This window comes from Hyperolius riggenbachi, chromosome 7 (assembly GCF_040937935.1).
Source record: "Hyperolius riggenbachi isolate aHypRig1 chromosome 7, aHypRig1.pri, whole genome shotgun sequence".
In the NCBI taxonomy this organism is placed as follows: Eukaryota; Metazoa; Chordata; class Amphibia; order Anura; family Hyperoliidae; genus Hyperolius; species Hyperolius riggenbachi.
Window position 1 is genome coordinate 296,537,930 of NC_090652.1, and position 17,621 is coordinate 296,555,550.

At 46.5% G+C, this 17,621-nt stretch overlaps 1 protein-coding gene across 10 annotated transcripts in view; it reads right to left on the reverse strand.

Annotated features, from left to right (window-relative positions):
* ASIC4 (acid sensing ion channel subunit family member 4) overlaps positions 1-17,621 on the reverse strand; it is a 949,912-nt gene that overhangs the window by 84,145 nt on the left and 848,146 nt on the right. For 7 of the 10 annotated variants that reach the window (XM_068246014.1, XM_068246013.1, XM_068246015.1 and 4 more), the window contains one exon: positions 13,349-13,522. The exons of the other annotated variants lie outside the window; for them this stretch is intronic. In XM_068246014.1, the coding sequence (XP_068102115.1) occupies positions 13,349-13,522 (174 nt within the window). The remainder of the gene's footprint in view (positions 1-13,348; positions 13,523-17,621) is intronic. 10 annotated transcript variants of the gene reach the window in all.

Genomic DNA, 17,621 nt, shown 5'->3' on the forward strand with positions numbered 1-17,621 from the left:
GAATGAACAGCGCTGGCAGAGAGTGGCGGCGCCGGCGGTGTGACTGGCTGCCTGCAAATAGTACAAGTGTATAACTGTCACTGGAATATACAAGTGAACACTGCAGCTGCACTAACCTGCCTGCCTGCACTACACACAGATAATCCCCACTCCCACTACACTGACTACACTGCAGCACTGAACCTGCCTGCACTACACACAGTTAAATAATCACTAGACTCCCACACTCCCACTACACTACACTGACTACAACTAACTACAGCAATCACTCACTGACTAGCTAACTGTGTACAGTATAAGAGCAGTGTTAGCAAAAAAAAAACGCTTTGTTTTTAACACAATAAATGCACTTGCTCAAACAACAATGGCCTGGAGATAATCCTCTCAGCACCACAGTCTAGCAAGGACAGAGCTTTTCCATCATGGCCGCCGCTTTATATTCAGGAGGGGAGGGCATAGCTCCCCTCCTGTGATTGGTTGCTAGGGCCTGGCTGGGGCACTCTGATTGGCCTGCAATGTGTCACTTCCGCATAGTTTGACGCATTTCCGCAAACTTCAGCGCCGGGTTTCACGAGCGTGAATGCGGATTTCTGTTCGCATTCACGCGAAGCCGAAAGTAGATTTTCGTGGTTGAAAATCTATTCACGGATTTTCGTGTCCGAGGCGGAATGCGTCAAAATGGTCGTGAATCCACGCGTAAGCGTGATCACGACCTGGCGGTGAGCACCACTGCTCCACGACTTTAAAGTCGCAGAGAGCTCTGTCTTCTGGAGCTTATTATCTCAACAGTCAGTCACTGTATTTTCTTTTTCTCTGCAGAGGACAGTTCAAAAGTTCAGTGCTGCTCTGTAAAATCATTTAGAATGCTGAGTAGTGTGTAAACTGCAAATATTAGAGAGTGATGCAATGTTATAAAAAACACTATATACCTGAAAATAAAAATATGAGAATATTTTCTTTGCTACTTATGTTCTAGTAATTATCCGTACTACTACTCTATATCCTTCCTCCGGTGCTGCCTAACTCAAAAACCCTGGTTGGTGCCTAACACTAAGAACCCCTCTGGCGCTGCCCCCCTCCCCCCCCCTCCCCACTAATCTACCCTGTCTGTCATTATTTTCATTTCACAGCTATTTTTATAGCTGTGATAAGCAGCTAGTAATGGTCATTTGGGCACCAGAGGTTATAAACAGTGGGCCCCTTTTACCTGCTTCGCCTTTAGGCTTCTTTCACACGAGAGGTTGAAGGCAGTGAACCTGCCAGAAGCAGGTAATGCTCGGTGTGGCCAGTTGGGAGGTGTCCACTTCACGGAGCCACACCCGAGAGCGTCGGTAGCCACCCTCACACGTGACATGAGGCGGTTTATTGCTGCCTGGTAACCTTTGTCAATCAAACACTTCCATTCCGCTGTATTAGATTGCAGGCAGAAGGCGCTGAGTGGCCGGCTGTACTGTATACTAACAGAAGTCTCCAGATCGACAGCAATCCCTGGGCTAATTCTGCTATTTTTTAACCAATAGCTGCGAACCTGAGAGTATATCTATGCCCCATGGGAGTACTGTTCCCGTTCCAGGGGCGTAGATACTAGTCTGTGTGTTTGAGTGGGCAAGTGGCGCACCTGTGCTGGCCAGCGTGACTGGCAGTTACAGGACAGATTGGTGAATGGGAACATGTTCACATTCACTAATCTAATTTTCACATGTATGAATATGTAACGAACAGCAGAGATTATTCATTGAAAATCTGAAAAAAAAAATTATTATTATTGTCCACAAAAAAAAAAAAAAACAACAACACATAAATAAAATCCCCATTAACCCCTCTCTGTCCCTACAGTTACTATACAGGGTGGGCCATTTATATGGATACACCTTAATAAAATGGGAATGGTTGGTGATATTAACTTCCTGTTTGTGGCACATTAGTATATGTGAGGGTGGAAACTTTTCAAGATGGGTGGTGACCATGGCGGCCATTTTGAAGTTGGCCATTTTGAATCCAACTTTTGTTTTTTCAATAGGAAGAGGGTCCTGTGACACATCAAACTTAGTGGGAATTTCACAAGAAAAAAAATAGTGTACTTGGTTTTAACATAACTTTATTATTTCATGAGTTATTTACAAGTTTCTGACCACTTATAAAATGTGTTCAATGTGCTGCCCATTGTGTTGGATTGTCAATGCAACCCTCTTCTCCCAGTCTTCACACTGATAGCAACACCACAGGAGAAATGCCAGCACAGGCTTCCAGTATCCGTAGTTTCAGGTGCTGCACATCTCGTATCTTCACAGCATAGACAATTGCCTTCAGGTGACCCCAAAGATAAAAGTCTAAGGGGTCAGATCGGGAGACCTTGGGTCCTATAGAGCCTTCCAGCTCCTCTCCTCATCCCCTCGTTCCAGTGCTGGCTCGCCCGGTAGCAGTAGTTGACTAATTTAGTCAAATACTGCTTTACCTGGCCGAAGGAGGCTTCAGAAGTCTTCAGGGAGCCCGAGTGCTCCTGAACAAGGGCGGCCCTGTACTGCACCTGCGCCTTGCACGCTCACGCCTGTGCAGTATGGAGCCGCATGTCTTCGGGAGGACACGGCTCCCGAAGACTTCCAAATACCTTTTTGGTGGGGGATTGAAACAGGGGGTAGCCAGCACAGGATAGTGAGCACCGAAAGAGACGGAAGGCTCTATACAACTCAGAGCCTTCCCTCTCCTTAGGTAAGTATTTGCTTAATTTTTTTTAAAATGCGGTTCCCATTCACTTTAAGGAATATATGTTTAAAGGGAACCTAAACTGTGAATGATATGGATTTTTCACCTTAAAATAATACCATTTGCCTGACTCTCCTGCTGATCCTGTGTCTCTAATACTTTTAGCCACAGCCCCTCAACAAGCATGCAGATCAGGTGCTCTGATTGACGTCAGACTGGACTAGCTGCATGCTTTTTTCAGGTCTGCGATTCAGCCACTACTGCAGTAGGACTGCCAGGCAACTGGTATTGTTTAAAAGGAAACATCCATATCCCTTTCAGTTTAGGTTTCCTTTAAAGCAGGGGTCTCAAACCCAATTTACCTGGGGGCCGCAGGAGGCAAAGTCAGGATGAGGCTGGGCCGCATAAGGGATTTCACAAAAAAAGTCAATCAGCAGCTAACGCCCCCCCCCCGCATTGATTTTTATTTCAAAATCAAATTCATACTTAAGCAAACTATTTTGCCTATTTTACCTTATAGTTCGCTTCAGTGCTTCCATTACAAGTAATCCGCCGTGTCCCCGCCGCAAAACGACGGCTGTAGAGCCCCCAAATCGCCCGGGGGGCAATCAGCTCTGCCCCCCCTGACGTCAATCGCGGCGCATCGCCGCCTCTCCCTCTCTGTGAAGGAAGAGTGAGAGAGGCGGGCAGAGGCGGCGATGCGCCGCGATTGACGTCAGGAGGGGCAGAGCTGAAGCTGAAAGCTCTGCCCCTTCCAGGAAATGCCGGCAGCCCTCGTTTAGCGGCGGGGATGCGGTGGATTACTTGGGAGCACTGAAGCGAACTATAAGGAAGCTTTTGCCGGCACGGGCCACAAAATATTGTATCGAGGGCCGCAAATGGCCGGCGGGCCGTGAGTTTGAGACCCCTGCTTTAAAGAGACTCTGTAAGTAAAAAAACCTTCTCCGGGAGATAATTACCCCAGGAAGGGGAAGCCTCACGGTCCCAATGAGGCTTCCCCCTCCCATGTAGCTTCAGGGAATCCAGCGTTGGCTCCCCCAAATCCTCCCCCGACAAGCTGGACAAGCAAAGATTTATTTACTTTTCCACGATCCTGCGCAGCTCAAGCGGCTCTGCGCTTGGGGTAGGCGCTCTACTGTGCAGGCGCAAAGGACTCACGCCTGCGCAGTAGAGCGAATACTATTGGGTTCGGGTTTCCGCCCTTACCCGAATGAAGAGCCGCCAGTGCACCTGCGCAGGATCAATCGCGGTAGGTAAATATTGACCTTGCCGCACTTTGGGGGACACAGCGCTGGATTCTCAAGACACTGGAGTACAGGGGAAGCCTCGTAGGATCCAGTGGCTTTCCCCTCCTGAGCTAAGTGCTGTGTAGATTTGGCCACAGTTGCGTATTGACATGCAGTAGCTGCCACCTGCTGGCTCTGAATATTAGTTGCAATAAAAATGAACAGAAACAGCTGCTGCCTATCAATCATACAATTTACCCCCCTTCCTGATCACAGCCTCTATCAAACAGATCTTCAAAATCAAAGTGATGGAGTCCTAGTGAGCAGCACACTCAGCAAAAGCCTAAGGGCCCGTTCATACTATGCGCGTTCCTAGGCGTTTTCAGGGAAGGCGTACGGGTAGCAAATACGCATAGAAACGGCTCGTAATGGTTTTGAATGGGCTAGTTCACATGTATGCGTATGAGACACATACGTTTCTTATCCGCATTGCTGCACGCAGTTCTGTGCATCACGCATAGAAACGAATGCAATGAAAGTCTATGGACGCGTATCAAAAGTGCGTACTATTGCGTTTTTAGCGTCCGTTTTCCTCTGCGATTCCCATAATTTTTTTTTTCCCCTGGGTCACGTGTGTGTGCAAAACGCAATAGAATACGCATTAGAACGCAAGAAAAACGCATGCGTTTTTCAACTTGCGTTTCTTTGATTTTAAACACATTCTTCATACGCAGATAGTCTGAACAGGCCCTAAGAATGCATGGGAGCATTGAGCGTGGCATCATGTGGTCACGCAAGGCACGGAGGTGGGGCCACAAAGCACCTCTGCTTGGCTGCTCTTGGCAGATTTGGCTCCTGCAGCCTCCGGGAACAAGGGGAGGAGCAATGGAGAAGGTAAGTATGATTTTTGCTTTTTCACTAGGTTTCAAGTGTTTTTCCTTAAAGGGGCACTATGGTGAAAAATTGTAACATTTAAAATATGTGCAAACATAGACAAATAAGAAGTAAAATGAGTCTTAAATTACTTTTCTCGTATGCTGCTGTCACTTATAGTAGGTAGTAGAAATCTGACAGAAGTGACAGGTTTTGGACTAGTCCATCTCTTCATAGGAGATTCTCAGCAAGGCTTTTATTCTTTATAAAGATATTCTCTAAAAAAGGATTTAAACAATGATGCTGGCCAGCTTCCCTGCTCGCTGCACAGTTTTTTGCAGTTTAACAGAGCAACTGCCATTCACTAAGTGCTTTTGAAAATAAATAAATCCCTGAGAATCCCCCATGAAGAGATGGACTAGTCTAAAACCTATTGCTTCTGTCAGATTTCTATTACCTACTGTAAGTGACAGCAACATAGGAGAAAAGTAATTTATGGCTCATTTTACTCTGGAAAAAACATACTTCTTATTTGTCTATGTTTGCACATGTTTAACATTTTACTATTTTTTCGCCATAATGCCCCTTTATAACATCTGCTTACCTACCACCAAAGGATGAGTATTTCGTACTCATTATGTACAAGTATCATTTTGACCCCAGAATGCTCATTAAACTTAACTGCTGCTACTGCAGCCATCACATCTCACATCCCAGCCCCACACAGCAGGATAGTCCTTTCAAAACAAAAGAATTACATCATCCCCGAATAAAAAAGTCATGGAGTGTGATTTCTGCTGTTTTAACCATTGGCAGATACTTTGTACTTTGTCACTCTGTCAGACTCTTCACTGGCTGCCAGTTACACAAAGAATACAATCCAAAATCCTGACTCTCGGCTACAAAGCACTTTACACCCTAGCTCCTTCTTATCTAAATAAACTTATTTCCAGATACCATCCTACACGTAATCTCTGCTCTCCTAACAATATCCTTCTGTCCTCTTCTCACTCCTGCTTACAAGGCTTCTCTCAATCCTTTCCCCTCCTCTGTAACTCCCGCCCCCAACACATCCGCCACTCACCCACACTCTCCCTTTTTAACCTGTTGCCGCCCGCGTCACGCCGTGGCCGCGGCGGCAGCCCCAGGACCGCCTAACGCCAATTGGCGTAAAGTCCTGGGGCTGTGTTTTGCAGGAGATCGCACACAGGGTGCGCACGCATCTCCTGCTTGGTGGGCGGGGCGGAGCAACAGAGGTGATCGGCTGTTATAGGCTGAAGCCTATGACAGCTGATCACAGGGATTGGTTAGCGGGGGGAGGGGGTTTACACTTAATTTAAAAAAAAGACATTTAAAAAAAAAAAAAAAATCAAATAAACAAACACAAATAAACAAACATTGAGGGGGCGATCAGACCCCACCAACAGAGCTCTCTGTTGGTGGGGAGAAAAGGGGGGAAGAATCACTTTTGTGCTGTGTTGTGCCGCCCTGCAGCTTGGCCTTAAAGCTGCAGTGGCCAAGTTAATGAAAAATTGTCTGGTCTTTAGGGGGGTTTAACACTGCAGTCCTCAAGAGGTTAAGTGAAAACCTAAAAATGCACCTCTTCAGACAAGTGTACAATCTCACTTTGGACACTTTGACCACTTTACCATCTCAAACACAACTTCCCTTCACCTATTGTCCTATCCCTTAACCCTTTAGAACACAGTTCCCCAACCCTGTCCTCAAGGCCCACCAACAGTACATGTTTTGCAGGAAACCACAAACATGCACAGGTGAGGTAATTAGTGTCTCACCAGAGCTCATTAACCACCTCTGTGGATTTCCACAAAACCTGCACTGTTGGTGGGCCCTGAGGACCGGGTTGGGGAACACTGCTAGAATGGAAAGATGATTGGCCAGGGTTCTCTTCCCCTTTTTTCTCACAATTATGTGTAAAGATCTGTAGTTAATTTGTTCACTGCATCAACTGTAACCCACCATTGTCTTGTATGGTCTTATTCATTGTTGTATTATTTATATTGTATTGTTATACTTTGTACTCTGTTGTACAGCTCCACGGAAGACGCTGGCTCAATATAAATCAATAAGAATAATACATTAAGTGTAGGTCGACTTTAAGCAGAGAAAAAATTACTAGAAATGCGGCCCTCGGGAAGATGCCAAATTTGGGCCCCACTGTTGGGCATTTGGCTTCTTTTGTAAGGTAAGATGAAGGAGGTTAGTCAGTTAAGGTGCCCATCAAGCCATAGGCACCTGCCTAATGTGACTTGTGGATGATTCGGCTCTGAATTTAAGTATTAAGGCTGGACCATCTCCGAATGAGGACTAGACAAAAAAAGGACCGGCTAATTTTCTCTCTGCACATGGACCCTCCACAGCTGTTCTAGCTATTGACATGCCCCTTTCATATTCTTCTGTTTCATAGCCTGGCTACATTCTTTAGACTATGCTAAAAAAACACTGGTGGAGATGCCCTTAATGATAGACAACAACTAAAGCTTTAGTTGTTGTCTATCATTAACCACTTCGGGACCGGCCGCCTAACCCCCCTTAAGGACCAGGGCAATGTGCATGGAGGTGGGGGGGGGGTCGGGCGCGTTTGGGGGGGGGGGGTCGGGCGGCCGGATCCCTTCTGTGGCTGGCTGGGCATGGTGCCCCTCCTGTAGCTGACAGCTTTCACTCACCTTCCAGGCTCCAGCGTTGAGCTGCAGTAGCCACCTCTTCTCCAGCCGGCATCTCCGCTCCAGATGATGCTCAGGTCCGGGTCGTGGCTTGATGACATCATCAAGCCAGGACCCGGCGCTGACGTCAGAAGGAGCAGAGATGCCGGCCAGAGCAGAGGGGGGTGCCAATCATCGCTGAAATAGCAGGGAGGTGAGTGGATCCTCTTCTTTTCCCCCCTGCCACCGCCGCCGCTGTCAAAGTGATCACTACGATCCGACGGCGATCATAGTGATCACGTGATCAGCAGCCATACGCGATGACTGCTGATCACTCGGGGGAGATGCCAGCTGTCATATGACGGCTTAATCTCCCCCTCCGGGTGCGCACGATCGCGTCGGGACGGTTTGTTAGCGCGGACGTTGAATCAACGTCCGGTCAGAACTGTAGCACCACCTGCTGGACGTTGATTCAACGTACCTGGTCTGCAAGTGGTTAATGGCACCTTTACCAGTGTTTTTAGCATAGTCCATACACTTTGCGGTTTATAGTCATGAGGACTGTGTAGTCCTCACAACAATCCAAAGTGAGCGATCATCTAGCATCTGCCTCAACAGACCTGGAAAACCATGTGGGAACGGTTATATTCCCGCAGGCTCTTACAGAGGTTGCAAGTTACAGAGCTTGCAACCTACCTTTGTGCATATATTTCTTATACATTCACATATACCAACTCATTCTTTGATACTGCACCACTGGGCTCCTGGCCTCTCTCATCCTATAGATGCTTGGAGGTTACGGAATAACAAAACCTTTCTACATTCTTTAGAGTCACTGAACCCTGACAAACAAACATCTAGGTGAGTACCAGGTGAACAGAGGTGCCAAAAGAGTAAAAATAGATAAAACTTTTAAAACATGGGGAGGCAGTGGTGGACTTACCTCCTCCAAGTAGACACCAAAATGTATTGATTTATTAATACACTCCAAAGTTCTTTGCAACACGTTTCGCAGGTATGACCCTGCTTCATCAGGCAATGGGGTAGGAGTATATGGCAAATTCAGGTCTCAGTCTGGGCCAAGAGCTTGGACCATAACTGCGAAATTTATTGCAAAGAACCTTGGAGTGTATCAATAAATGTTCCATGTTTTAAACGTTAATAGTTTTTGTGTCTACTTGGAGGAGGTAAGTCCACCACTGCCTTCCCATGTTTTAAAAGTTTTATCTATTCTTTTGGCGCTTTTGTTCATCTTGTACTATACGAGTCCACCCCTGGTGGAAGGGTGTTACCCCTTTCTTCTGAACTACGGAGAGCGACTTCTTAACCCTGAGTGGGGACAGGCTTAATCTCCCCACCTGCATCAACAGTGGTTGCCTGAGTGGTAACCCTGGCTTGAGAGTATAAAGATACTTACTCTATCATCAATTCATCCTTATCAGTACATACTACACTATATTGGGCGCTCGGTGTCATTCTCTATTTGTCGTTGAAAACATCAAGGTGAAATATTTGTGGCAGAAGTTGTGCGAACTACCACTTGATGGCAGTATGACACAGTGATGATGAGTGCTGGAATATGCCCGGAGGAAACATGACGAGGAGTAGCACAGACCTGAATTAAACTGGCTAAAATTGGAGAACATTAACCGTTTCGCTAGAAAATCTGCTCTGCAACTACGGCAGACTCTAAGCTGATAAGATTAAGCGTTTAGGGCTAATTGAAAAATTAAAATCATGCTTTACTGCAAAGCCGAGCTTGTACCTTGGATGAGCCTTGCTAGCGGGATAGAAAGTAGCAGGTGACTATTAACACAACACTGTGCGGTGGAGGAGGATAAGACTATTGAAGTTGCTGCTGGTGAATTCTTTATTAGAGTAGGGTGGGAGGGAGAAGGCGTCCCCCAAAAAAACAATAACAAGTATTGGGGTTGATTCACTAACAGTAACATGCCCGTGAGTGGGAGTCAATTTGAACGAGCGTGAGTTAATTTTAATGAGCGCACGCTATGCACGTAGCGTGCGTTGTTTAGTTATGGCCAATCCTTCTAAATGCTGCGTGATAGTGACGTAGCGTGACCGCGATATTTTACTAGCGTGGCTGCTAACAAAGGCATTTAGAAGGATCGACCGTAACTAAAGAGCGCATGCTACGCTGCCAGGACTGCGCATAGCAGGCACTCATTCAAATTAATTTGCGCTTGTTCAAATTAACTCACACTGACGGGCGCATTAGTTTTAGTGAATCAACCTGATTGTTATAATAATCACTCGCACCTTAAATGAGGAGTAGGGGGTCTTAAAAATCAATTTCATTGAACATAAAATTGTGGTTTTTAAATAACCTACTTATCAAGGTAAGATTAATTATAACAAACTTTGTTTTTTTGGTTTTTTTTTTCGGGCCTCCAAAGCTCCCAGCTGTCCCTCTTTATAATTCAAACCACACTGGTCCTTTCTATCCTGGTTCATTTTCCTTCATAATAATATTTTAAAATGAGTAATATATCAGTTTAGTGTCAATTTCAGGAGAAAAAATTAATATACTTACATAGATCTGTACATCAGTCCTGAAAGAGGGACACATGAGGAGGAAAGAGGGACACAGGGATTTGGTTCCCAAAGAGGGGCTGTCCCTCCAAAAGAGGGACATCTGGGAACTATGGGTATGCCTGTGACATGTAGCGATACTCGATGACCCCCAGTGACCCCAACAAAATTGGAGATTGCTCCATATTCAAAAAAACAAAGAAGTTCAGTTCTGTGTGCAGTTCTGTGTGCACAGATTTGACCTCGCCAGTGTGTGGTAGACATGGCTACGTCCTGATATGACCCAGGAAATGGCTGCACACATCGCCAGCAAATAGCGGGCGATGCTGCATCATATTCAAGTTCAGTATTCCATCTACATCACTGCAGCCTCTACTAATTGAAATATTCTTAGCTAAATATTTTAAATAGTCATGTACTTAACTCCTGGCTGAGAGAAAATTTGCCCAAACACACTCTTGACCCTCCCTTGATTAGATTTGTTTTTGAAACATTTAAACCATAAAGCTTTCCGATGCCTTAAAGTGGCCCTGCAGTGGGTGACTTCCTCTCCGTCTGTATAATATACAGCTTCATAAGTAGGGATGGTCAATGAGATGTAAATAATTTCGACTTAATGCAGGATTATGCAAATTTTGCATGCAAATTTATGACAAACAGATGGCTTAAACATTAATGCACACCACATGACCACTGTCCCTACGATCACAGGATATTTGCCCACACCACAACTGCCACCCCACTGCCCACAATGCACATGCCACCTCTGCTCAAAGACTACTGCCACCCAAGCCTGCACACACGCACACCATAGCCTGTGTGCGCACAATACAACTGCCGCCTACAATGCCACCGCCACCCAAGCCTGCACACACGCACACCATAGCCTGTGTGCACACAATACAACTGCCGCCTACAATGCCACCGCCATCCAAAGCCTGCACACACGCACACCATAGCCTGCGTGCACACAATACAACTGCCGCCTACAATGCCACCGCCATCCAAAGCCTGCACACACGCACACCATAGCCTGTGTGCACACAATACAACTGCCGCCTACAATGCCACCGCCATCCAAAGCCTGCACACACGCACACCATAGCCTGCGTGCACACAATACAACTGCCGCCTACAATGCCACCGCCATCCAAAGCCTGCACACACGCACACCATAGCCTGTGTGCACACAATACAACTGCCGCCTACAATGCCACCACCATCCAAAGCCTGCACACACGCACACCATAGCCTGCGTGCACACAATACAACTGCCGCCTACAATGCCACCGCCATCCAAAGCCTGCACACACGCACACCATAGCCTGCGTGCACACAATACAACTGCCGCCTACAATGCCACCGCCATCCAAAGCCTGCACACACGCACACCATAGCCTGCGTGCACACAATACAACTGCCGCCTACAATGCCACCGCCATCCAAAGCCTGCACACACGCACACCATAGCCTGCGTGCACACAATACAACTGCCGCCTACAATGCCACCGCCATCCAAAGCCTGCACACACGCACACCATAGCCTGCATGCACACAATACAACTGCCGCCTACAATGCCACCGCCATCCAAAGCCTGCACACACGCACACCATAGCCTGCGTGCACACAATACAACTGCCGCCTACAATGCCACCGCCATCCAAAGCCTGCACACACGCACACCATAGCCTGCGTGCACACACTACAACTGCCGCCTACAATGCCACGCCATCCAAAGCCTGCACACACGCACACCATAGCCTGCGTGCACACAATACAACTGCCGCCTACAATGCCACCGCCATTCAATGCATATATGTGCACAACACAACTGCTGCCTACAATGGCACTGCCATTCAAAGTCTGCGCACACGCACATCATAGTCTGCGTGCGCACAACACAACCACTGCCTACAATGTCAAAGCCAACCAAAGCCTGCACACACGCTCACCAAAGCCTGCGTGCGCACAACACAATCACTGCCTACAATGCCACCGCCATCCAAAGCCTGCACGCACACACACCAAAGCCTGCATGTGCACAAAACAATTGCCGCCTACAATGCCAAAGCCACCTAACACCTGCATGCATGCAAACTAAAGTCTGCATTCGCACAACACAACCGCCGCCTACAATGCCAATGCCAAAGCCCACCCAAAACTTGTGCGCATGCTCACCATAACCTGCTTGTGCACAACACAACCGTCGCCTACAACGGCAATGCCACTCAAAGCCTTTGCGTACGCACACTAAAGCCTATATGCGCACATCACAGCCACCATCTACAATAACAACGCCACTGCCACCCAAAGCCTGTGCGCCCGCAAGTCAAAACCTGCGTGCGCACAACACAATCGTCGCCTACAATGCCACCGCCACTCAAAGCCTGCACGCACACACACCAAAACCTGCAAGCGCTCACCACAACCTCCACCCCACTGCCCACAATGCAAACGCCAACTCCACCCAAAACCTACTGCCACTCAAAGCCTGTGTGCTCACAAAACAACCACCGCAGTGCAACCACCGCAGTGCAGGGATACATGAGAGAGCAGGCTGATGTTGTACTTTATTTTCTGGTTGAACTTGATGGACGTATGTCTTTTTTCAACTCAAATAACTATGTAACTATCCGTGTACCATTACGTTCATCATTTAGTATATAGGATTCCATACAATATGCATAACCACCCCCTCTGTAAGTGGAGAATTTACCTCTTTCCCGGAGTATCTCTTTAAAGTGGACCCAAATTAAAAATACAAGATTTCAGAAATAAAATTTATTTTCTAAATTATAATAATAAATAGCAGCCTTTTTTCAGCTGCATGATGACAAAAATAAAATATTTTACATTTATTGGAGGAACCCCTCCCTTTCTTTCATATTGCCGGGACAGAATCCGTCACTGGTGGAGTAGGAGGTGTCTGGCAAAGGAGGAATTGCTAATGGCTGCCACCTGTATAACCCTAGTTATAAAAAGAGAAGGGTGAAAAGCATGCACTGAAATGCTCATAGGCTTGAAGGATTGTTTATTTATCTTTGTATGTGTCAGAGTGGTGCAACTAAATATTTTGAATTAAAAAAATGTTTTGGTTTGGGTCCGCTTTAAGCAGCACAAACAGCCTTGAGACCGGAGGAACTGAGACTTCCTGTGGTACGTTCTGCCCCATATATTTTTTGGCAATCAGGACAATGGTGACAGAAATGTCAAAACGCAGTATTGATTTCTGCTGTATATGAAATATTTGAAGTCCTACAATGCCTGAGGCTCTACAATATTGATCTGGCTCTACCCATGTTTTGCGTCACTTTGTCACTGCCATCTGTCACCTCCTTCCACGCAGGCTTCCACCTCTCAGATGCTTTTGGGAGCGTTTTGGCGTGCTGATGCTTTACTTTGGACGGTAAGTTTTTCTTATCTTCATTTCTCATTCCTTCCGTGTCGCGGCTCAATTTAAATAACGACTGCATGCTTTGCGCACCGATCTTCCGGTTACACACTTTCTATAAATAAAAAGGGCACATAACTTTTTTTCATAAACTTCACATCTGAGGTATCTGCTGAGGCTTATTTCAATTTCTTTTTTAAGTTCCCCACTGTGAGAAGACTTTGTGGGAATTTTTAAATATCCTGATTCCGGGACTCCCAGTGGAGGGCTGAGACAGGGATTGCGGGGGTAGACACGGCAGGTCAATGTTCTGCAATTAACAGGGATGTTACAGAAGAAGACCTGAAGGACACAGATGAAGATTAAACATTTAAAAAATATGGGCTTCCCAAAAAAATATAAAACACTTTAAAAAAGTTTAAAAGGTAAGGGGAACTTAGTTTAGGATGACACATATTTTAGGGTAAAAACAGGTAGTTATTTGTAAAAACAAAAACAAAAAAACATACGAGTTCCAAGGGAGTCAACCCACTTCCTCAGGTCAGTAAATAGTGTCTTAGGGCAAGTATCGCATGGCTTGGGGCACCTCCCTCCCAAGTTACGTATCAGTTTGGGTTGCCAACATTCCTTGGTGACCCTAATTACACTTTTCCTGGAGAGCGACCTAACCGTTTCAAGACGTGTAGATCTGCAAGTGTGATCGGATACATCACACCCAAAGCTTATATAGCGTGGGGTTGCCACTCCGCAGCCCAGGTTTGTGAGTACCAGATTTATTGGTCTTATTTGTACCATTTGCATAGTATAATACACCATAAGGGGCTCCTGATCTCTCCTGTGCTTTTTCCTTCTTTCTGGAAGATCCCAGGTTTTCCAGATCTCCGCCATTTAAAAAATACACCTGGATTCCAACGCTGAATACAGATGCTGCCATTTTTGTTTGTTTTTTAAAGCCCCCATCCCCCATCATGTTTCTGAGGTAACTGGTGAAACAAATGCATAAAAATTGCACTTTTTTTGGAAAAAAAACAACAAACGTAAAAGAACTTCTGCTCCAATGAATAAATCATCTCATCCTCAGCAACATTGAGCTGCCATCTCACTTTCCTTCACCTTCAGGCCCTGTTCACACTTGGGAACGCAACTTGCGATTGGTTCGATAATCACAAATGTGCCGCAATTGCTGCAGTGAGGGTAATACCATAGTCTTTTGAAAGCCACATCTTCCTACTTGATACTGTCAACAACGAGAGGCTATCAGTGAGCAGGGAGGTGTGTCTTTAGCTGACGGAGCAATCCCTCTCCCCTTGCGAGTCCATGGTATAGACCAGGCCTGGGCAAAGTTTACATGACCCGGGCTGCATTGCGCGGACTGTGGGCCACATTCCTTAAATTCCAACCCTCTTGGGAGTTTGAAACTCACCTCACTCACCGATGTCCCGCGGCACATCTTCATGGCAACAGGACGTCATCAGGGCGCGCCAGCGTATTACACCCTGGTTGCCAGTGTCTAATACGCTGGCATGTCCTGACGTCACGTCATGTGATGTCCTGTTGCCATGGAGATGTGACACAGGACATTGGTGAGCGAGGTTAGTTTAAAACCCCCCAATGCCCTGGGAGGGAAAGAGGGGCATCCGGCCGCCTGTCACCGGGCCTTAGGAGAAGCGCACGCAGACCGAATGCGGCCCCAGGGCCGAAGTTTGTCCAGCTCTGGTATAGACTGACTGGGAGTAAGAAGGCTGCTTATCAATGAGGAGGAGATGAACACTTATATATTGGTGCAGCAGATGTTTCTATGTTTTATTTTGCAAAAACAATAATATTTTTTATAAAATATTTTTATGAATTATTCATTCAAAGTAGAGTTCCGTTAAATGCATATAAAGTACTGCGAGAATTTGGTTGGATGGTCAGGTCATGCAGCTTGTAAATTGACCAATAGATTTACATAAAGTTAGCATAATACTGTATTTGCTTCAACTCAGAATTTCTTGCATCTCGTTGACCATTGCTAGTCTTTAAAGGACAGGGGAAATGAGAGGGCTATGGAGGCTGAAATATTTATTTCCTGTTAAGCAATGCACAGTCTCTGGCTGTCCTGCTGATCCTCTAATACTTTTAGCCATAGACTCTGAACAAGCATGCAGATTAGATGTTTCTGACTGAAGGAATTGCTGCATGCTTGTTTCATGTGTGTGATTCAGATACTCCTGATTCATGAGAGATCAGTAGGACAGCCAAGAAATCTGCATTGTTTAAAAGGAAATAAATATGGCAGCCTCCATATCCCTCTCACTTTAGGTGCCATTTAAAGTGTAAGTGAGGTAAACCTTGGGTTAAAGAGGAACTCCAGCCTAAACAAACATACTGTTATTAAGTTACATTAGTTATGTTAATTAAAATAGATAGGTAATATAATCTCTTACCCACCCTGTTTTATAAGAACAGGCAAATGTTTGTGATGCTAGGCAACGTGAATAACAACATAGGAAATCCCATTATGCTTTGCACAGCATCAGGGAAATACTGCCCGGGCAGGTCTCTTTGATGGGTGGAGCTTAGCTAAAAATTATGCTTTGGTAAGAAAAACAAAGTTCTGATGCTGTGAAACTGTTAAAGAAACACCAAGCCTTTTCAGTGCTGCTGAGTAGATTTTTAGTCCGGAGGTTCACTTTAAGGAACACATATTTACCTGAGAAGAAGGAAGCATCTGGATTATGTAGAGGCTTCCCACGCCATCCTCCGATCTCACGTTGTCGAGTGCGATCCCCCAAAGAATTCCGATAAGGGCTTGTGGGACTGAAGGTCGGGGCCACGTTCCTCTTTAGGAATGAGTGTGGACGTACTGCACCTGCGCGAGTATAGACGCTCCCACGCAGTAAGCTGAAGCCACTTGTGCATGAGCTGCTTCATGCTACCGCGCAAGCGTGGCCATACTCGCACGGGTGTAGCTCCTGCATGAAGAGAAGTATGGCCCGGTGGAGTCCCGGCAAGCAGCGACAGCAGCAAGGAGGACACAGGAAGCCTATACATTATCCATGCTTCTTCGGCAAGCATGTGTTTTTTGACCTGAAATTCAGCTCATGTTCCCTTTAAAGGAAACCTCAGATGTCTCTTATGGGGGTATTTATACTTACCTCCGACCACTCCGTTGTGTTATAATCCCCCGGGTAATGTGGCCGGCCATGCTCTTCTGCCCATGTGCTGCCAGCCGCACACGTAACCCCCATCAAGCTCCTGCAGCCGGGAGCATTCTGCTCCTGAGGCAATAGTACTACTATGCATGCCCAGAGCGCTCCCGGGCACAGGAGGGCAGCAGGGGCATGAGCAGCCAGGCATGCACTGCACAGAGGTGCACAACTGACAGCGACCGGCCAGATTACCGGGGGAATTACAACACAACAGAGCAGCTGGAGAGGCACCTCATGGGGCTGGAGGAAGCCCCAGGTATGTATATATACCCTCCTAAGAGTAAGACGCGACTCAGGTACACTGTAATCCAGGTCACTGCAGTAAACTAATAAAACTAATCAAAGATCTCTGTAGCTGTAGCAGTTGTAGCGCAGTGCCGCTCTTTCCTCTGACGTACGGTCAGATGAAACATCGCGCTCCGCCCGCCTCCTCATAAACCACCAGCAAGCAGCCATTGATGTTTAGTGGTTTCTGTATTCTGGAATCAGGAGGACATGTAGATAAATGTTCCTGGAAGACACTACATAAAACTGTCACATAACATGCACTTAAACATGCTTGTTAATTAGACTGGGAGTGCTCAGGACAAGACAAACAGCATCGGCCATCGTGCAGGCGCCGCGGCGGTGAACGTTCGCACTGCTTCCTCCATCGTATCGCCGCCTCAGCAGCTCGCAAGACTGGATCAAGGACACGCAGTGACCTAATTGAAATTCTCGCCCATAACGCTATTAATGCTGCACCTCCCCTCCCCCCACCGGCTAGAATAAGATTATAATTAACAACTATATCATTAGCGCAGGAATTAAAGCACTAATACCTTCCCTGCTGACCAAGGGGTTGGGGCCTATTGATCTCCGTTTTCTAATACAGATCATTCAGCGATTAATTGGAAAACTGTGTTTCAGCGCCGTCCAGTAAGACCCTCAGGAGGCGGTAGCATGCGGCTCTATGGGGTGATTCAGATCACTGGTCGGTGTTTGAATCTGACCCAGACTGCCGGCACGACCGGCGGCGGA